This window comes from Mus caroli, chromosome 7 (assembly GCF_900094665.2).
Source record: "Mus caroli chromosome 7, CAROLI_EIJ_v1.1, whole genome shotgun sequence".
Taxonomy (NCBI): domain Eukaryota; kingdom Metazoa; phylum Chordata; class Mammalia; order Rodentia; family Muridae; genus Mus; species Mus caroli.
The window spans coordinates 123,178,307-123,199,914 of NC_034576.1; the positions used below are offsets into that span (position 1 = coordinate 123,178,307).

General features: G+C 42.7%; 2 protein-coding genes across 5 annotated transcripts in view; one reads left to right on the forward strand and one right to left on the reverse strand.

Moving 5' to 3' along the window:
* Mettl9 (methyltransferase like 9) overlaps positions 1 to 21,608 on the forward strand; it is a 45,140-nt gene that overhangs the window by 17,992 nt on the left and 5,540 nt on the right. For all 3 annotated transcript variants that reach the window (XM_021167580.2, XM_021167578.1, XM_021167579.2), the window contains exons 3-4: positions 1,602 to 1,811; positions 6,691 to 6,875. In XM_021167580.2, the coding sequence (XP_021023239.1) occupies positions 1,602 to 1,811; positions 6,691 to 6,875 (395 nt within the window). The remainder of the gene's footprint in view (positions 1 to 1,601; positions 1,812 to 6,690; positions 6,876 to 21,608) is intronic.
* The window catches only part of Igsf6 (immunoglobulin superfamily member 6), a 9,813-nt gene continuing 1,776 nt past the window's right edge, over positions 13,572 to 21,608 (reverse strand). The window contains exons 2-6 of one of the 2 annotated variants that reach the window (XM_029479660.1): positions 19,403 to 19,762; positions 17,431 to 17,534; positions 16,761 to 16,808; positions 16,380 to 16,457; positions 13,572 to 14,709 (exon numbers count right to left, since the gene is read on the reverse strand). In XM_029479660.1, the coding sequence (XP_029335520.1) occupies positions 14,689 to 14,709; positions 16,380 to 16,457; positions 16,761 to 16,808; positions 17,431 to 17,534; positions 19,403 to 19,762 (611 nt within the window). In that variant the 3' untranslated portion in view covers positions 13,572 to 14,688. Of the gene's footprint in view, positions 14,710 to 15,949; positions 16,458 to 16,760; positions 16,809 to 17,430; positions 17,535 to 19,402; positions 19,763 to 21,608 lie in introns of those variants that run through there. The other variant, XM_029479659.1, reaches the window with a different exon arrangement.

Below are 21,608 nucleotides of genomic sequence, written 5' to 3' on the forward strand. Positions count from 1 at the left end.
TCATACTAGGACTGTCTCCATATGTCCTCGGGTTGTATATGCTCAACATCGTAGGAAGTTTAGCTTTTCAGGTCTTGCTGAACTTGAAAGGTAGAGTTCTTTTTGGTTGACTTACTGGACTTGTAGATTTTGACTCTTGGACACTGTCTTTTTTATGGAGCCCCCATTTGCCCATGTTCTTTGCAGATAGGATAGTATTTTCTCATTTCTTTTTTGTGCCTTTAAATGTAGACTTTGGTGAGTTAACTTTGTGAGCTCTGACCTCAGGTGACCCCCAGCTCTATAATTTTATAGTATCATGTCAAGTTCTTCACATCCCAAGGAGATGGCTTGGGAAACATGTTTTATATAGTTGGGAAAGTTTTCGGCAAAATATTTTGTGACTTATTTTGGATTTATGGCATGAAATCAGCATCAGGCTGTCTGGAGCCCTTCTGCTTGACTGGATCCTGTGTGGATTTTATAGGTCCATTCCATCAGCCACAGTCCCTTTTCGTCCATGTGCTTGTTTTTCCACTGGCAACACACACAGTGGGCATGGGGTGTGTGTCTTATGAGACACTGCTGTCTTTGGTAGGAAGTTTTGGTTTTAGAACATGCTTAGCTGTCTCTGGGCTCCTCTCAGTTCCCAGTCTCAACATTTGTGTGAGGCCGAAGACTTACTGTAAATATAGCATTAGATTTTGTTAAAGTCTCTGTGGCCTTAACGGCAAGAGAAAGAATTTATTACACCATCTCCATACCTTTTATTAGTGTTCTTGAAGCTGGTTGTGCTGCAAGCATCTTGTTACAAGCATCTTGATAGTCACTGAATGGTAAACCTGGTTTACATTCTGATTATTTCCCGGAAGTGAGAGAACTCTACAGTCTGTTTTCCAGGATCTGCGGAGGAACTGCTTCAGATCGCAGAGAAAGTCTTAAAAGCGGGCTGCTGGCCGCTGTAGCCACTCAGCCTCACTGCAGTGTAACAGCTCCTTGGACTTGTGCTGTTTGAGTTTCACTTCATTTGAGAACAACCAGGATTTGGGAGCAAGAAGGGAGTAGGGAGTGTACCTACCTCTTTATGGCTTGCTTGGGCTGTACCTGCTTTTCTAAGGGAGGGCTCCTTTAGGCCCCACATAACCTCTGCCGGCCGCTTTTTATTTTTTTCAGTCAATATTATCAGCTTGAAATGTTTTAGGACCTTTAATAAAGTACAGGTCTCAGCTAACTATAAACCAACCTGAGTGTGGACCCACTTCCTTAATGCCACCTGGCTAATCTCACAATGATTGCTTTTTTCCTCTTTTAAAGCATTTTAAATCCAATTTTTGCACATCTTAAGACTTTTTATATGAAATTATTTTTTTCCTATCACCATTGTTGAATCCATCTTCCTAAAAGGTGTGTTTGGTTCCTCTGCCCACGCTACGGTTAGCCTTGAGTCTCTGCCATTCCCTCCACCTTTTCTTTGTGAATTTGTTTTTGGCCATGAAAGATAAACTACTTTTGAATTGTATACTAATTTCATAATGTCAGAAGACTGTGGTGCTGCTTTCTCTGTGTACACGGGCGTTGTTTAGAGCCGTAGATGTCATCTCCCGTCCTCCGTCTTTCCCCAGGTTGCTCGGAAGAGGCTCCATGTTTGTGTTCTCACCAGATCAGTTCCAGAGACTGCTTAAGATCAATCCGGACTGGAAAACCCACAGACTTCTTGATTTAGGTGCTGGAGACGGAGAAGTCACGAAAATCATGAGCCCTCATTTTGAAGAGATTTATGCCACTGAGCTTTCTGAAACAATGATCTGGCAGCTCCAGAAGAAGAAATACAGGTACCAGTTCTAGAGGGGTGCCAGGCGTGCCTGTCTGGCATTTCTTGTGTTTTGATGTATATGTGTGTTGGGTTTTGGTCTGGTTTGTAGCACTGGGAATTGAATGCGAGGCCAAGGACTCTACCTCTGCATGTATCCTAGTGATAAGAATCAGGAGCAGTTTTCCATGATTAAGAATTAAACACAGATCAGTGGGAAACCAGAAAAAGGGAATTTTCCATGGCAGCATTTTTCTGAAGCAGAGGACTTGGCATCACAGAGAAGATAGCATAAGTAAGAGACAGCTTGAGGTAGGCAGATGTGAGGACATGACCTCATCAGTGATATGTCCAGATGTCTTATATGCTTTAAAAATTTTTGGTAACATATATGTGATGTAAAATATATCCCTTTAGTCATTTTTAAGTCTGTAATTCGGTCAGCAGTCATGGCACATTCGTGTCATCCATCTTCCCTGAGGACAGTCTGAAATATCGTCCTGTGCTCTTCCTTCCTCTAGCCTGTAGTCACTGTTGTATTGGCATGAATCTAACTGCTCTGTACTGTGTCTTGGAGGAGTCCTAGGAGGACTCATGGCTTACTGCACACCCCACACAGTCTGTGTTAGGGATGTTTGGGGGTTGCTTCTGACATTTGTCTTAGGTCCTTTTCTTTTTGTTTTCTTTTTCTTCCTAAGAGGGCCAAGACATATCAAGAGGTAGTCTTGGCTGTACTAGAACTCGTTCTGTAGACCAGGCTGGCCTCAAACTCAGAGATCTGCCTACCTCTGCCTCCTGAGTGCTGAGATTAAAGGTGTGCACCACCACCAATCTGTCTTAGTTACTTTTCATTGCTGTGCTACCAAGACGACTTATACAAGAAAGAGTTTATTTGGTTCCCAGTTTCAGAGGGTGAGCCTGTGACCAATTGACAGGAATATGGCAACCGGCAGGCATGACACTGTCACAGTAGCTCAAACACACATTGCGACAGTAGCCATGAAGGAGAGAGAGAAGCCTCAAATCCTATCCCAGTGATACCTCCTTAAACAAGACCTCCGAGTCCTTCCTAAATAGTTTTACCAGCTGGGGACCATTCTCATTCAGACCACTACAGCCATGCCAAATGAGTAATATGCTCTCTTGGGTATATGCCTAAAAGTGGAATAGCTAGATCACATGCTAAAGTCTAGGGTTTTTGTTTGTTTTGGTTTTAGATATATTTTATATGTATAGTGTTTTGCCAGCATGTATGTCTGTGTACCATGTATGTGTCTGACATCCACAGAGACTGGAAGAGGCTGTTGGGAATCCCCTGGAGTTACAGATGATTGTGACCACCATTACTTGGAGTTAAACCAAGGTCCTCTGTAAAAGTGCTAAGTGCTCCAAACTGCTGAGCTGTCTCTCCAGCCCCTTAAGTCAGTGTGTTTTTTTTTTTTTTTTTGAGAATTTACTGTACCTTCTCCACTTTATTTATGTCCCTACCCTTTACACCCTTGAGAGTAGTTGGATTTCATGCCCCCCCCCCCCACACTCAGATGTCAGTAATGATGGATGTAAAGGTCAAGTTCAGGTCACAGACCACTGGTGCTTGAGAGACTTGGAAGAGTATTCATTAGGCATGAAGTCTGTGTTCCGAGACTTTGTCTGAAGAAAATGTGAGCGATGTCTCTTTGTATATTGGCTTCTGTAGCCAATTTTTCTACTCTGTGGGTTCTTCTTTTTCCTACCCTTTATCTCCCTCCATCCCCCAGTTTCACCCCTTATCACTAGGTAGGAGAGAAAGAAGGATGGGGGAGGATATCCTTGAATAATTCTTTTCTTGTTTCTTTGTAGCTGGTCTTTGCTACTTTGTGCGTTCTCACCCCACCCCCCACCCTCTTCACCTCTGTCACTAGGTAGGAGAGAAAGAAGGATAGAGGGGGAGAGAGAGATCTGTGAATTTAATTTCTTGCTTTTTGCTTTGCTTCTTCATTGAGCACAACTACTAAACAAACCACAACCAACCAACCCCCACCCCTGAATGACCAACCACCACCCATACCCACCTATTGGGGCACTAGCATTTATATACCCTCTGAGAAGTTTCCAGAATTCCAAACATCACACAATTGTACACACATTATCTGCAGCTGGCAAAACTATGTCCCTGCTAGAGCACAAGGCAAATGGTAGTCAGCTGCTGTGAAGGGGCCCCATATCCTCACACCTGGGCTTAAAACGAAAACATTCTCTTAGAAGATTTCTGTGTTTTTAAAAGAAACCAAAATTCCAGAATTCTTTCTACAGACTGCTTACGCATGTGGAGGTGGGACCTGCCCCTGTGGTATTCGGAAAGCCTTGGACAGAGATTTATATCCTCACTGACTTCTGTCAGTGTTTTTCACTTAGACTAACCTTAGTCAAGCATCTGTGCAGCTCTCGTGGGGCAGGAGCAGATTGAACATTGGAAAACATGGAGAGTTTTAGTCTAGAGAAAGGACAGACCAAGGCTGGTGGTAGAAGGAAGGATTGCTGTGAATACTTGAGGAGACGTTAAATGGAAGGAAGAGGTAAACGTAGACTCTGCTCTATCAGGCACAGCTGATTCTAGAAGTTGAGCAATGGATAGAAACATCAACCTTTCTCACATCAGTGTTAAATAACTGTTTGGGATGTTATTTATATTTGAAGGACCTTATGTAGAAGTACGTTTGAAACGAAGTCTACCTTGGTTTCATCCTCAATTTCTATCTTGGTAAACCTACATGGTAATAATTAGAATACATTACCCCTCCAAATAGAAGTTAGTTTTTGTCCTTTGTTATAATGACAACTTATAGGTTTCTAACCTGTCCCCATATCTTCCTATTTAATTAAAACAAAACCAGGGCCAGTGAGTTGGCTCAGTAAGAAGGCTGCTTGCCACAAAGTCTGTCGCCCGAATTTGACCCCGATTACCATATTGTGGGAGGAGAGGACTCACTTCGCAGGTTGTCTTTTGAGCCCCACGTGTGTGCAGTGGTACAGACATATACATAAGTGTAATAAAAACTAAAAACAATGCTTAAAGTGGTCTGGGAGGGAGGGAGGGTATTGGCCTCTTCATTTACTTTGCCTAATGAGAAGATACTAGAGAATGGAGTGTACAGATGGCCATTGATGCTTAGCTGGGTAGGCCACAGGGCTTCTTTAAGGAGTCATTGTCAGGTTTTCCCTCACCTTACATGGAGAGGGCCAGCAGCCTTACCTGAGGAACATGCTAGGAGAGGCTCCCAAGTTGTAGTTTCTGTGCTACATTGTGAATTTGGACAAGCCACTCCTTTCATTTTGTCATAAAAGGAAATATTCCAGCAACTCACTAGGATTCCTGGGCAGCCTGAGTACAGCTACTAATGTATCTTAAAGAATGGAACTGAGTTTACAAACACAACTTTAAAAGTTAAGGGTGAGCTTGATCTGCTTTCAGGAAAGTTGAACTGTTACAACATTAAACTCCCTAAGTGTTGGTTCAGAGAGTGTCTTTCTAGTTTTTAAAACTTCTAACACAGAAGCCACTTCCCTGCAGCTGAGTTTTGAGGTGGATTAAGTGAGAGGTTATCTCAGTGAGATCTGCTGCTGCTTCATCTCTAGCTTCTCTTCCATTGCAGACCTAAGATTATTGTTTTGTTTAATCAAATGCATAATTTGTGCTTTTAAATTGTTTGGCTAAAGCATTATACAAGCATTTCTTTTATCGTCTATTTCATTGTTTAAGAGTAGAACTGATGACATTTTACTGTGAAAGCAGAGACTGTTCTGTGTGTCTTTAATGAGCTGAGCGCAGCTTCTGAAATCGTTATGCAGCAGTCTCACGGGATAAAGTGCTTCTGAAGCTCCACAGTGAGATGTGTTCAGGAGACATCAGTGCAGACACACACCTGTACAGCAAAGGAGCTGCCTGCTTTCTTGGGTTGTTATAAGCAGTCTTAGTGCTGGGAGACAGAAGCAGGAGCTAGTGTGAGGCCAGCCAAGGTTACACAGCAACTTCAAAACACAAGTTAGAGAGACAGGGGGAGAGAGAGAGAGAGAGAGAGAGAGAGAGAGAGAGAGAGAGAGAGAGAGAGAGAGATGAGGAAGAGGAAGAGGAGGAAGAAGGAAGGTAGGCAGGCAGGCAGGCAGGCAGGCTATAAGGAAAAATACCATGGCCTGGGGATCTGGCTTAGTCAGTACAGTCATGCTTATTTGGAAAGCAAGCATGAGCACTTAAATGCAGTGCCCAGTACACGTGTGAAAAGGTAAGTACAGTGGCAAGAACTTGTAATCCTAGCACTATGGAGACAGATGCAGGAGACTCCCTGGGGCCCACTGGCCCGCACAGTGTAATTATTGAGTTCCAGGCCAATGAAAGACCCTGTTTCAAAAAAAAAAAAGGGTGGCATCTGAAGAGTAACACCCAACATTGACTTCTGGCCTCTATAGTTGCCATTTTTTTCTTACCCATTGATTTAGGAGCCAAAGTTATTGGCACCTTAGTTTTTTTCTTTTTTCAAGACAAGAGTCTCACTCTGTAGTCCTGGCAGTCCTGGAACTCACTATGTAGACCAGGCTGGCCTTGAATTTACAGAGACCCACCCGACTGCCTTCCAAGTGCTGGGAATAAGGCATGTACCACTACTCCCTGCTCATCTTAGTTATTTTAAATGTTGTCGCTAGGGCTGATTAAGAACACTGGCTACTCTTCTAGAGGTCATGAGTTCAAATCCCAGCAACCACATGGTGTCTCACAACCATCCATAATGAGAAACAAATTAAAAAACCTATGGGCCAGAGCAAGAGGGAGAACGGAAAGGGGTGCGGGGGAAGGTGGGGTGGGGTGGGGTGGGGGGAGTTGTCTCTAAGTGGGAGAAATAGTAACCAAGTTCTTTTTGATTTTCCAGAGTGCTTGGTATAAATGAATGGCAGAATACAGGGTTCCAGTATGATGTCATCAGCTGCTTAAATCTGCTGGATCGCTGTGATCAGCCCCTGACGTTGTTAAAAGATATCAGAAGTGTCTTGGAGCCCACCCAAGGCAGGGTCATCCTGGCATTGGTTTTGCCCTTTCATCCCTATGTAGAAAACGGTAAGTGTGGGCAGACCAGCTCTTCTCAGAATGACTGTCTGTTGGTATTTGTGATTGCTATCTCATGAACACCTAGTTACACATGGTCTAGTGTTGCTTAGTTACCTGGGATTTACGATAATACAGCTAGCCATGTGGAGTATCACCTTGGTTAATGCTCAGTGTAATACAGATTTTACAGCATTCTGTACTCCCCTGGCACTGTAACAGCTCAGCCTCAGCTGCGTCAGTGCTTCCGTATCTGTGCTCTGCCTTTCAAGGCAGCTTGAACCACTTACGTAGTGGCGGATAAGCCGAGTCAAGCAGCACATTCCCTCCTAATCTGCTAGTAGATATCTGCTGAATGTCATGGCTGCTTTGTTTTACATTTTGTAACTCTTGTCTCAGACTCTAAAAATGATGAATGTTCTGTTTTGAAGACATTCATGTTCTAGTAAGTAGCATTTCTTGAGTAACAGGCTGTTTTAAACATTTATTATCATTTTTAGAATTGTTTTTGTGTCTGTGTATGTGAGTAGAGCATCTGCAGAGGCTGGAAGATAGCCCTACATGGGTGCTGGGAACGGAACTTGGGGTCCTTTGAAGGACCAGTGCATACTCCTAACCTTGAAGCCCTTTATCTCTCCAACCGTTGGAATACGGTTTTGTAAATTAATGGGGCTGCTCTTCAACAGTATTGATTGAGGAGTGCACTGGAAGAGACTGGTTCTTTCCCGACAATTAGCTTTACTGCAACTTCTGATACTCACTGTGAACTTAATACCACAGTAATTCATAGTTTAAGCTCAGGGGTTTGCACTTTAGGTTATCTTGAAGATGATGGCGCTAATGCTCTTCTGTATTTTGATAAAATTAATGTACATTTATATAAAACTTGTTACGCATGCTAATATTTTTAAAGTCTTTTGTCTTTTTACTTTCTGAGACAGTCCTCATGTAGCCCAGGCTAGCCTCAAACTTACTGTGTAGCCAAAGATGACCTTGAATTTTTTTATCCTCCTGCCTCCACCTCTCCGGTGCTAGGATTTATGTGGTGGTAGAGATCGAGCCCACAGCTTCCTGATGTTTGGCAAATAAAATAGTCTACCAATCAAGTTGTATCTGCAGCTCCTAGTTTTCTAGTTTTAATGCCCTGATTGGACATTTGTTCAGCTCTCAAGTACTTGCAAACATTTTAAAAGAATTCCTTACTATTTTGCAAGTGTTAGAGCCACTAAATATCGTGGAAACCCATATTTTAAGGAATAACATTCCTGTTTCTTGTGATTGTGGACCATTGTGGATTTATGTTACTGTGCGCACATATGCTTCTGAATTCTGTTCTTGACCTTGCAGTTCACCCATGGTCATAGTCCTTCCTTCCTTCTTTCCTTTCTTTTATTTTCTCATTATTTCTTGTTTGTTTGCTTGCTTGCTCATTTTGGAGACAGGTTCCTGCAGCTTTAGCTGGTTTGAAACTCATGACCCTCCTGTTTCAGCTTCCCATATGCTGAGATTTGCAGTGGTCACCATGCCTCCCTCTGTACTTAATGCTTGCCTGTACATTTGCCAAATCTAAGAGTTTTCGTTGTTAGTACGGAAAATAGGAAATATTCTCCGTCCTGCTCGCTCGCTTGCGCTCTCTCTCTCTCTCTCTCTCTCTCTCTCTCTCTCTGTATGAGTGAGTGAGTGAGGGAGAGGGGAGAAGGGGAGGGGGAAAGTGCAGGCAGAGGTTGACATTCGTTGTCTGTCCCTCTTTACTTTTTGAGACAGGGTCTCACTGAACCTGGAACTTGCTGCTTTATGTCTGAAGGGTCAGATAGCTGCCTGTTTCCTCCCACTGATATTACAGTTCCATGCAGACTCACCCATCTCCTGTGTGGGCGCCAGGGATCTGAAGGCCAGTCTCATGCTTGGCCATGGAGTCGTCTCCCCATCACTGAGCCATGTTCCCTGATTTTTTGTTTTATTTTGTTTGAGGCAGGGCCTCATGTAATCTGATCTTGCTGTGTAACTCAGGGTGGCTTCAACTCCTGATCCTTGTGCTTCTGCCTCTCATGGGAGGGCAGGGAGAAAATGGATGGAATAAACATGTCCTCGAGCTTCTTCCTCTTGCAGTCCATTCCTGTTGTTGAATGGCTTTTCACACTGCTAAGTGTGAGTGCAATCTATCATTTGTGTATCATGTGTGTGTTACACAGTGAAAAGACTCAGTAAGTGTCTTCTGATCAGACCTTGCCACAGTGCCAATCTCTGTGATTAAGCCTGGCTCCATCTCTGCATTGTACTTACTAGCCATTGAATTGTAAGGTTCTGGCTTCCTGTGTCTTGCTGGGCAACCACATGATAGAACTTTAATGCTACTGCTTCCTGGTAAAACAGGAGGAGGAAAAGCAGAAAAAAAAAAAAAAAACAACACATCAATCTAACCACAAATTTCATTTCCTTGTGTTTCTGGCAAGAAAAATTGAAAGGAAGTGAAGCTAAACAGCCTTCACTTAGGACTGAGAACAGGCTCCTTGATTGTGGTGTCAGGGTTGCCTGTGGCACGGGACAAACAGGACAAAGTCTTGTTGCTAGGGATGCCCTTTATTGCCCTGTAGCGTCTTCAGATTGTCTGCAGCACTGTTAGTGCTGTTTCTGCCTCCTGTCGTCCAGGCTTAGTCTGATGAGGTCCTGATGATCTCCATGGGAAACTGAGGATTCGAGACTCGAAGGCACAGAGTGTGCTTAGCCTGCTTGGCCTAATTAATTATTTAACAAAAAGCAATTATAGGTGAAGTGATTACTCTTATTGGGTTTTTTTGGGGGGTGGGGGGCAATCAGTGTCATGCATTTAGCTATAATTTTGTTGTTTAGGCTAACTTAGAAAAAGCAGACTAATATGTTTCTTTTTAATCTGTTAACTTGGTTCCTCACCTAGGCTTCCTTAAGGGTTGGTTGTCAGGTGAGACCTATTTAGAGAAAAGGATGTAATTAAGGAGAATTATGTTGTACAGTTGAAACTTTAATCGTGATTAATTGGTTAAAATCATAATTTTATGCAAAAATCACTCATGGTAAAAGTTGTTTGGGCTGCTTGCAAAAGGGTGTGTAATGAAAAATCTTCTCTTACTCTTAGACCCTTTGCGATTTTAGGTCACCTTAAACATGCTTCGAATGTTTCTCTACCTGTATGCAGGTAGACGCCATTAGGAGTACCTTAGATGCCTTTCTCAGACTGACTCATGGCACCTGATTGTTACTTGGAGTGGATGCAGGGAGTGAGCTGTTAAATAGGATTGTTACTGCTTTAGATTGCTGCTTGGTTGATACTCTTTTGCAAATTCCATTTTCTTAAGAGTTTAGTACTGAATTTTATATCTGAGTGCTGAGCATCTCTGAGATGATCACACTGAAGACACCCTTATCTGACTAGCGGTGCCACGCTGGCACTCCTGGTCTTCTCCCATCTCCACTCAGTGCAGCACTGGATTGTATCTGTGACATTCTAAATGAAAGTGTCTTGAGTGTTAACATCACCTTTTTTTTTTTTTTTTTTTGCAGCGCTAGGGATTAGACTCATAGTTGCATATGTGTTACACACTGCTCTTTATGAAGTATATCCTCAGCCCTTTACATTTTTTAAGTGTGTTTGTTTGTATGTGTTGGGAGATGTGGATGTCAGAGGACAGCTTGTGGGAGCTGGTGTTTTCCTTTCACCGTGTGGGTCCCAGGAATTGAGGTCTTCAAGCTTTGCCAAAGCACCTTTATCTTCTGAGCCATATTGCTGGCTCCTAAGTTTTAAAAATTGATTTATGTACAAGCATTGGGGTGTATGAGTGCAGGTTTGTACAGAAGCCAAATATTCCCAAGGAGCTGGAGTTACAGGGGTGCTGAGAACAAAATCCCTATTAGAGCAGTGACAACTCCTAACATCTTTCTGGTCACGCCATATGCCCCTTCACTTTTAGTTGAGTTAGAGTCTCACTAGGTTGTTCAGGCTGTCCTTGAACTCAGGATATCCTGCCTTAACCTGAGGAACTAAGATTAAAGAGGTGACCACAGTACCTCATAGATAACATTTATATTATTGATAAAGTGATTGCCTGTAGCTGACCTCTATGGTATTCTGGTTTTATATCATTGTCTTGCTGATTTTATAGAAAATAATTGGGAATGTGATTCTCTATTTTATTCTTTGAATAATTATTGATAGAATTATTCTTTGAAACTATTTAGGCCTGTGCTTTGAGGAATAGCCTGCTAGCAGCTATCTTATCATTTATAAGGTCCTGTTCTGATTAAATTAGATTATTGCTGTTGTTGTTATTGTTTTAGTGTCCTACTATGTAGTCTTGGTTGGTCTGGAACTTGTCATGTAGGTTGGCCTCAAATTTATGTTTGTTTTCTGTCTGTTTAAGTTTGAAATATTGGTTAGCATGGCTTCTCATTAGTCTGAGCATTTTACCTGCCCAGAGTGGCTAATACCCATCTTGGAGTTTGTTATAAGGGTTAAGTCATGTATTGAACAGTGATCAACTGTATGGGTCTAGATTTTGCTATTTGATTCATGCTAGATTTATTCTAGTCTACCTTGTTCTTTCACTGTTTTTATTTGTGACTTTGGTTATCCTTGTTCACAGTTTCTCAGACAGAAGTATTCAAGATTGTCTTTTAGTCTGCCTTAAACTCGTAACAAACGTGGTCAGAATGCAAAGGCTTCATTCTGCCCCTAACTGTCTCAGAGTGTACGCTCTGTTGGTGTGTGGCTGCACAGCTGTTGCTATTGGTCACAGGCTTGAGGTTCTTTACAACGTGAGAAAGGATTGGATTATTTTGAAAGCCCTATTGGCATGTCATGGCAGGCAAATCAAGGTAGACGACATAGATAGAAGACTTCTGTATTACGCCTCCCCACCATTGTGCTGGGTCTAGGAGGTAGGCCCTTTGGGAGGTGATGGGTTCATGAGGGCTGTCTGCTTTGCTAGAGGTTCCAGAGCCTGCACGCCACCTTCAGCAGTTTGGAGGAGGTGCCTAGTTAGAACCCCCCTGTGGCATTCTGATTCCACTTCAGCCTCCAGAACTGTGAAAAAGACATTTCTGCTGTTTCTACAATACTTTGTCATAGCAACAGCAGCCCACTAATTGCATCTCATCATCATTTCCTCATCAGTGGTTGTGAGAAACTACAGGCATCCTGAAAGATTCCAATCTTAGTGGGTGGTTACAGTTTATTCTTTAATAGGGAAAATTTTCTGGATGCCCAGAGAGTAAGAAAGGATTTAGCCAGTAGTCTCTGGAGAAGGCTCAGTATGTGTGTAGGGGCTGTTTCTCATCTCAGTTGAAATGTAAGAAATTTTAAAATAGAATTATTGTTCAGTTGTATTCATACAAAGGTATTTGAAGTCCTACTATGTGTTGGGAAGAGCCAGGCACTAGAAATAAACAGATAAATGAGCCCTAAGCTTCTAGTTGTGATTCTAGTACAGATTGTAGTTGTTACAGGCAATGTTGGGACAATGTAATAAAAGATAAGGCAAAGTACTGTGGGGACAGAGACGGGAAGATCATTAATTGGGACTCAGGGCAGGCTTTGTGTGCAGTCTCTGAGCTGTTGTACTTGTCTTGTTTTTACAGTGCTGGGGTTAAACTCAGGATCTTGCTCATTCTCTTAAGCTGTGTCTTTATAGTATATTGCAAACTTACACAAGAATGTATGTAAAAGCATGAAGATGTATATATGGTGGGGTTAGGATAGGGCAGGTTCATTGTAAGCCAAAGACAAGCCTTGCCAAGTGCTCAGTGAGCATTGAGTCCTCTTGAATGTGATGTCAGAGATAAGAGGTTCTTCCTCAGAAAATACCTTCCAAATTTCATTTTAAAATCCATCTTTAAGATAGTTCTTGCATTTACTCTTTGGGAAACACATTAAAATTCAATGCTAATACATTAGAGACTTGTCTCTTGGGAACAATCCCAGAGCACAGTCACTAGCAGAAACAAATGGTACATGTACCCAGTACTCTGCTCTCCTAGATGGAGTTAGTACTTGCTCCTTTCTGCCATCTGGTTCAAAAGTTCATTGATTTTGCCTAAGCTGGTAGTTTCCAAGTTAGGGGATTTGCCTCTTGGGGTTCATTCATAGGAGGTTCATTGTGGAGTATGAAGCAAAAAGACAGTGAGTTCATAATCTCCATGAGGACATGTGTTCCAAAGGGAGGGAGGGAGGGGAGCTGGAGAGAAGACTCAGCGGCTAAGAGCGCTGTTCCTTCTCATCACCCACACTGGACCGATCACAGCGACCTGTCATCCAGCTTCAGAGAATCTGATGTCCTCTTTTGGCTTTTATGACTTTCTGTGGACACTTGTACACAGACCCAGAAAAATGCACACACATGAATAAAAAATAAAATAAAAATCAAACAACAACCCATCTGACCAAAACACACTGCCATTGTTTTATTCCTTTTGTGTGTGTAAACATATATGTGTGTGTGTGTGTCACAATGTGTGATGTTTAAGAGTGTGTGCCATTTATATTTAGTACCTGTTTAGAAGCAACTGTACTAGAGCTGCGATCAAGTTAGTGAGCAGTGTGTCCTTGCTGGTGCTTATTCAAAGAACAATCCATGTCAAGCCCCCACTCCCTTTTTTTTTCTGAGACAGTGCTTTTCTATTAACAGCCCTGGCTGTCCTGGAACTCGATCTATAGATCAGGCTGGCCTTGAACTCAGAAATTCACCTGCCTCTGCCTCCTTAGTGTTAGGATTAAAGGTGTGCACCAGCATGCCTGGCTCAGGTCACCTCAGTGAGATAGTGAGGCCCTTGTTGTATCAAACCCTCCTTTCAAGCTCACTGGGGCTGCAGTTCTTTGGCACCACACTGACATCTAGAGTCAGTTGTCTGCATTCCTGAGGCATTTTCTGATAGGCTTTGGGTTTCCTCTGTTTGTAGTCGTCCTCTGGTCTCTTGTAGTATTGTTTTGTTGGTGGTACAACCTAAGTTGTTTCGTATACCTCAGCTGGAGAATGTTCACTGCCCACGGCTCCATTACAGTATCAGAAGAAATCACTTGTTGTTCCAAGATACTCTTCACAATGAGTTTCTCTTATTCAGAAATTGCTCTTCTCCTTACTCTTTTTGCCCTTCTCACTTGATTCTAATTGTTTCATCATTTTTACAACTCAGGGAAGTATTTATTCCCCCTCAGAACTGAGATCTCTGGTTTAACTTGAAACCTTCTCTCAGTTAATGGCTATCACACATCTAGTATGTTGGGTGGACTGACAACATAAACATGGTAACAGTTTTAAAAAACTGTTAAGATGAAGTTTTTTCTTCAAAATGAGGCTTTTTAGACTATTCCTGGAAAATTAGAAAAACGTCCTCCAGTTGAGTTTTCTTGAGGTTTTCATATTCTGTAGCTACAATTGGTGACAGCTACTTACGCTCTGCCGTCTGGCGTGGCCAGCTGTTTTCCCACTTGTCCTGTCCTTTTCTTTTGGTGGTAGTGGTTGTTTTTGAGACAAGATGATGTGTCTCTGACTTCAGGTTCATCCTATACTCAGGGATGACCTTGAACTTCTGACTCTTTATACTTCACAATGTTGGGAATACAGGCTTGTATCACTTTGCTGAGTTTATGTGGTGCTGGGGATCAAAGCTAGGACTTTGTGCCTACTAGGCAAGCACTCTGCCAGCTGAGCTATACCCCAGCTCTCTTTGATGTTGTCTTGATTTCTGTATGTCCATTCATATTGCCGTAGATTCTGGAGTTGCACTGTCAGTGGTTTAAGTGAAAAGTAAGCACATCTATGCTCTTCCAGGGTTGGGGAGTGCTTTTCTGTTTTCATCAGTGCCGTCCGTCCTCCTCCTGTGAGAGGAAGCGGAGCTGTGTGAGGTTATGTTACCAGTGGGGCCATCCTATAGCCCCATAGGAGCTACATTGTAACTGTGCAGTTTTGGTCTTGTGTATACTTGGAATCATTTTTGTGTGTTTTATGTGTGTGTGCGCGCACACACACATGCGTGCTGGAGCATGTATGTGCTTGTGTGTGTGTGTGTAAGCACTTTTTTCTGTTTGAATTTCCAGTTTTGTGTAAGCATCTGCACTCCCACTCTTTGTTTCAGTGTTGTGTGGTCTTTTGACACAGAATATCATGTAGCCCCCTTTGAACTCACTGGGTAGCTCAGGACCACATCCAGCTTTAGACCCTTTGCTTTCACCCAGTAAGTGCATGTACCATGCTCATCGTGATTTTGTTTGTTTCTGAAATAGGGCTCAAGGTCTTGCTATACAGCCCGAGCTGGCTTAAGCTGGTAATTCTGCCTTAGCCTCCCAAGTGCTGGGGTGATGATCCTCATGCCTGACCCTTCCAGTTATTGTAAAAGTCTGGTTACCATTTTTCCTTTTTAAAAGTCATTGTCTCACTACATGAGCCTGGCTAGCTTGCAAGTTGCAGTCTAGATGAGGTTGGCCTCATTTTTTCAGAGATGTGCCTGCCTCTGCCTCCCAAGGGCTGGGATCAAAGGTGTGTGTCTACGCACCTGGCTCTATTTTTGCTTCCTTTACAGTAGTATATGGGAACTAAAATAGAATAGGTCTTGATGTTATTGTCAAATCTTTGACTAGGAACTTTAAAGCTCTAAATTCCAGTTTTGCTTCAGACAACTTATTTTTGTTGACAAAGCTCCTAGGAGTCAGAGGCAGGCATGTCTTTGTGAGTTTCAGGCCAGCCTGGTCTACATAGCAAGTTCCCAGCCAGCTAGGATGATACAGGGAGACCTTGTTTCAAAGAAATAATACGCTCTAGCTTCAATAGGAAAAACTGTGAATAGGCAGTTTTTTTTTTTCTTTATGCTTTTTTTTTATATATATCACAGGAGGATGAATTTAATATGTGGATGATATTCTTTTGGTTAAAAAAAGGTTAGATTTTAGTTTTAAAAACTGAATCTGGGGATGGATCCCAGGGCCTTAATGAATATTGGGCAGGTGGTCTTCCACTGAGCTAAATCCCTGGCTTGTGAAAAGGCTTACAAATTAGATAACTCTCCCCATTATCCACCCGCTTAAAAAAAGGACAAAGAAAGTCACACTTTATAGTCATCATCCTGTTGTATTTACTTCTGTCCTAGTCCTCAGGTCTCTGTGTCCATTGTCATAGAAGGCTTAGCATTCCTGCCATGCATTGTGGAACAGGTCTTCTTAAAGTAGCATGCCCTGGGGAATCCTGACTGTGGGAAACTTACCCAGCCCCAAAGCTAGCAAGATGCTGGTTTTGTAACATTGGCAACTTTATTTTTCCCTTACTGCTAACAAGTGGTTCTTAATCTGAAAGCCCCTCTCCTGTATTGAAAACGCCATTTCCACATTACTAACTGTTGAACATTGTATCAAATGTCCTTTGTCATGCTTTTGGTGAAACTGCTGTTTTTTCTGGTAAACACACTTTGAGAAAGAGTCTATTAAAGGAAAGCTTGATTATTGGTAGCTTGCTGGCAGCCTGCTCGTTTCAGTGATCGGTGCTGTTGAATACTTACAGGTAGATGACTTGTTTCCACGTATCTCTTATGGTATAATTCTTGAGCAATTTCCTGAAAGATGCGCCGAGCACTCTTCTGCAAAATCAAAAGGAAGCTTTTGTCTTTCAGGAGCATGAGTTCTATCTTGGTTGCAGGGGATTCAGCAATGGGACCCCTAGTTAGCTTCTTAGCTCAGTACATTTAGTAGAATTTATGGCTGAGAACTGTCAGGTTAAGATGGCAGCTTCCTGCCCAGATGATGGTTGAGGATCCCTAACCGGGACTAGGAGCCTCGAGGGTGGAAGTTCTTACTGTGTTGTTCTCTGGGCGTCTTAACACAGTTTACCTTTGAACTGGATCCTGCCTATCACAGTATAAAAATGCAAGGACTCACAGTACCTTTTTTGAGCCTTTGGTTTCTCTGCTTCTTGGACCGTTGGATTTTGACTGCCAAGAATAAGAAAATCTGTGAGCATTTTGTGATCTTAGCTGAAAGAGGACTAAGCTGGCACAGTGTTTGACACACATTAGGTAACTCTCATAACATTTTAGGTGCTTTTAATTAACAAATGAATTTAACACCTTAAATGGATGTTTGTTATAGCATATGAACAAATTTTAATAAATATTTATACCCCAACTTTCTAACATATATACAGACCAAAGATACTCTTTTGGTACATTTAGGTTTTTTGTTTTGTTTTGTTTTGTTTTTCAAGGTACATGTAGTTTTAAATATTTTTAAGGCAACTTCTAGTTCTCATTAACTATTTCTGCTCTTAAAGATTGTCCTTCAGTTTTCCTGGATAATAGAAACCCATTCTCTCCCAGCAGAAAGCTGGCACAGGTGCTCAATCCCCTAATTCTGGACTTTAAAGAAGAAACAGTGTGAATGTTGTCTCTGACTAATAGTCTCACTGGTGAAGGAACAAGGTGTCTTCTGCAGCTTCCACTGAGGTGGAGGCCTCTGAAGTTGTGAGCCAGGTGTTTGCTGGGCCAGCTATTTCTGAGGTGACAGATGAAAATAACCTCTTTATGGTAACATTGGAGGTGAGGGTATCTGACTTACTTTGAAGAGGACTATGAAGGCCACAGACACACCGGTGACGTAGACAGAGAGCAGAGCTAAGAGCACTATCAGGAAACTGCGCACCTCCTTGCTGAAAAGTCTTTCTTCATGGTGGAAACACAAAGGGACAGTTACTGTTGAAGCATGTTCTTGCAGATGTCTGTGAAGCATCGCTCAAGCAACATTTACAGGTGGAGCCTGAACTTGGTGTGCTTGCCCCTCCCCACCTGGGGTTCTATGAGTAGGTGATGCTCAGGAATGTGGTAGAATCAGTTCTCTCAGTTAAATGTGTTAGACCAGAAATGCTTCTACATAAAATAAAAATGTTAAAAAAATTAAGTTGAAGAGCAAGGTTTAGTGGCCCACTCTTTAATGTTAGCACTTTCATGGGAGAGGCAGATGGGCTCTGAGTTGGAGGCCAGGCTGCCTTACATAGTCAGTTTGAATATAGCCAGGGTGATATAGTGAGACTGTCCCAAACAAACAAACAAACAAACAAACAAATTGAGCTGGACATGTGTTGTAATGTTAAGAATCACCTGTTGTGTTTTGAATGTTTTTCCTCTCTTTCTTACGGTACCATACTGCTGATTGAACTCCTGCCTCATACACGCTTAAGCCTTCTACTACTGACCCATATCAACCCAAGAATTACTTTTTATAAACATTACTTAAATACATGGACATTGAAATTTCTTTTTGTTAGAAGTGATGAACAAGAATCACCAACTCTTTTGGTAAGGTGCAGATATTTTCTTGTTGGTGCAACTGTTAAAAGCTAACTAGTGCTGTCTGGTAAAAACTGGAGGAGGCTATCTATTGAGGATCTTAGAGCCAGCTCCTTGCTTTAAAGGCAGTTGTGCTGTATGACATGTGAGTTTCTTAGTGAAACCCTCCAAGAAGAAATACTGAACCCATTTTCATATCCTGAATTCTCTCTTTGGGCAGGAAGTGATCTCTGTTCAAAGAGAGGAATAAGTAATGTATGCCTTTCAGTACTAATTATGTGAAACATGAAAATACAGTTAGATACAAAATTATTCTCCATCAACCAATAGTTTTAGCTAAATATCTCATAGGGCCTATCCCATGGACTCAGTTTATACAATGCACAATTAAAAAAAATTTTAAGACATCACAAAATTTTGCTCAGATCAGGTTTAAAACCTTTATCTCAAAAGCACAAATTATGATATAAATTTGGTCGTATAATACTTTAGCCCTGGCGTTATCTTAATAGAAGGTGCTAGTGTCTAGACCCTTCCTGATTGACTCCATCTAGTATCCACAGACACAGAGGCAGTAGTAGGCCTTTTCAGTTCTTTCTCCATTCCCAGACTTATTCCTGAGAGCTAAACAAGCACTCTTCTGTGCTGCAGTGTCGAGGTGTAACCCAGGGAAGTAGGTAGGTGTGTGTGTCTGTGCTATTTTTTAGGTGTTAAACAGGAGAATTGTATGTGCAGTGTGCAGGTGTAACATGGGGAGACGTGTGTCTTACTGCTTTCTCAGAAACTGGCTTAGCATTGAACCAGCTAGAAAATCACTCTGTAAGAGAAGCAGAAATGAGTAATTCAATTGGACTCTGAAAAGATAAAGAGAATTAAACACAAATTTGGAGAGAAGGTACCAGTAGATCTTTGGCCATTATCATTCTGCCTGGATATCAGAAGAAAAACTGTTGGCTCTGGCTTCCTGAAAAGATCCCTGACAATCCCTCACTCCAGGCCAACCCTTGAGTAGTCTGAGACAGACATTTCAAAGAGACACATGCCTAGGGTGCCAGCTCCTTGGGATGCTGAGGCAAGAGGAGGACTTGGGCCAAGAGTTCAAAGCCAGCCTTGAACAGTATAGCAAGAATTGATTTAAAGGTAAAAAATAGTGAACAACAACAAAATTAGAGAAAAGGCTTCACACGATTATGCAACTAACAACCACACACATCTTACAGATGTGACGCAGTCCTGAGACTGACCTCTTACCACCAGGGTAGTCCCCTTTCCAGTGTGTTTAGCGCTTGGTGACAGTTCATCGAGAAACGCTATTCCACAGATGTAAATTGCACTGTCATTTGGAGACAGCCTGTTAACAGTGAGGAAGACTTGGTCCCGGTCCAGGGTTTCTTTCACTGTGAACTTGTCTGCCTCATTTTTGCATCCATCCAAGCACAGAGCTTCAGGCTGGTGAGTACCACAGCGAAACCACAAGCTCTTTGGTGGCACTGGAGGGCATCCAACTGTAGAAAAGTTACACTCCATGGTGACAGCATCAGAACCGTAGTCCACCTCTAGGTAACCTGGTTGTAGCACATACACAGTACAGGCACCCACCACACCTGTGAGGAAGCACATGGGTATTGAGGGGCTTTGTTGTTGCTGCTTCTGGGCACTGTTGAGCCAAGGACTCGCCAGTCTCTGTTTCTTCTCCCATTCCCATTAAAAACAAGACTGTAAAGACGACAGGTGTCCTCGCCTGGGTTAACTCACTGATACATTACCTCGTGGTTGTTGGCATCCCTCAGAGAGGTACTGGTATGATCAGTGTGGCTATTGGAGGTAGTGTGCCTGAAGCCAGAAGTACACACAGTGCTGACAAGAGCTCCCTTTTTCTCACCTCTTAATCTTGAAGAGCCTGTCTCCTCCTGTGCACCCCTTGCTGTGCTGTGTGATTGAGCACATGAGCCCTGGCAGGTTTTTTTGCCTGTTGGAGGCTGGGCTGCCTAGGATGAGTCTGGTGTCCATTTGGGAATTAGGATAACAGGAAGGATATACCTCTAAGAAAATGCAGCCCTGGCTTAATCCATGGCCCAGGGAGCCCCCTGTGCATGAGTAGGAATCACCTCTGTGATGGTAGTTCAGGGTGCTGCCTGCGTTTCCTATCATGATGAGTGGGGAAGTTGCTCCCTTGTGCAGTTAATGTAGAATTTAAATGTGATGAGGCCCAAGCCACAGTTTCTAATGGAAAGCAGCTGTTACTGCTGCCTCTGCCTTTACTACTCACCCCTCTGTGCTTGACCTTCTAGCCCAAGACACGATGGAAAACCACTCAGGTGCTTCTTAATGGGAAGTCCCCTTAGACCCTTTTGGGGTGAGGGACACCACATGAAATTTGGTATTGGTTAAAGTAGATGTGAGTTTTTAGTTCAACTTCTGCCTAGTTGTATAGGCCAAATGGTCTCTCTTATCCTACTCTGCTCCTGAGAATGGGGGAAAATCCAAATCCTCTGACGCTTGTATTCATTTAGCAGTGGTTCTCAGGCTTCCTAATGCTGCGACTCTTTAATAACGTTCCTCATGTGGTGACCCCAACCACAAAATTATTTCATTGTAGTTTTGCTACTGCTATGAACTGTAATGTAAATATCTGATATGCAGGTGATCTGATACTCAACTCCAAAGGAGTTGCAACCCGGAAGTTGAGACCTGCTGATTTGGGGGCCATGGTTCTTTTTCACTTAACATTGTGCCTTGTAGGTTCCCACTCATAGCAGCTGGAGCAGTCAAGTTAGTCACAGTGCTTGTGAGAGTCTGCTCTCACATTTCTCCTTCTCATTGTGTGCCTTGAGGTAAGCTGAGGCTCTGTGCTGACTGACTGAGAGGAGTTAGGAGTTAGTCAGCTGGAGTACCACCTAGCTTCTTGTGTGCAGGGAGGTCCAGTCAAGGAAGAGTGGGCTCACACTAGCCTGTTGACTGCCCAGGCACAGTTCCTTAGAAGTCCAGGGGCTGCTCTGCAATGTGAAATAGATTGGTCCTGTTGTTCCTATGTGCAGACAGAACCCCAGGCTCAGGTCACTTTCAATTGAAGATTTAAAAAGTAAACCAACCACTGGAGAGATGGCTCAGTGGTTAAGAGCACTGACTGCTCTTCCAGAGGTCCTGAGTTCAATTCCCAGCAACCACATGGTGGCTCACAAATATCTGTAATGAGGATCCGATGCTGTCTTCTAGTGTGTCTGAAGATGGCTACAGTGTTCCCACACTCATGAAATAAACAACTCTTTAAAAAAAAAAAAAAAGTAAACCATGACCATAACACAATTTGAAATACTTGCAGCTTGGGAATTTCCTCTCAAAGTCTTCGTTGGGGAAACTGAACAGGCCAGGGGAGGGAACAACGGTGTCCCTTCCCCCTGCAGTTGAGCAACATTAGTCAAAAAGAGAAGTCTGCATAGTATCTCACTA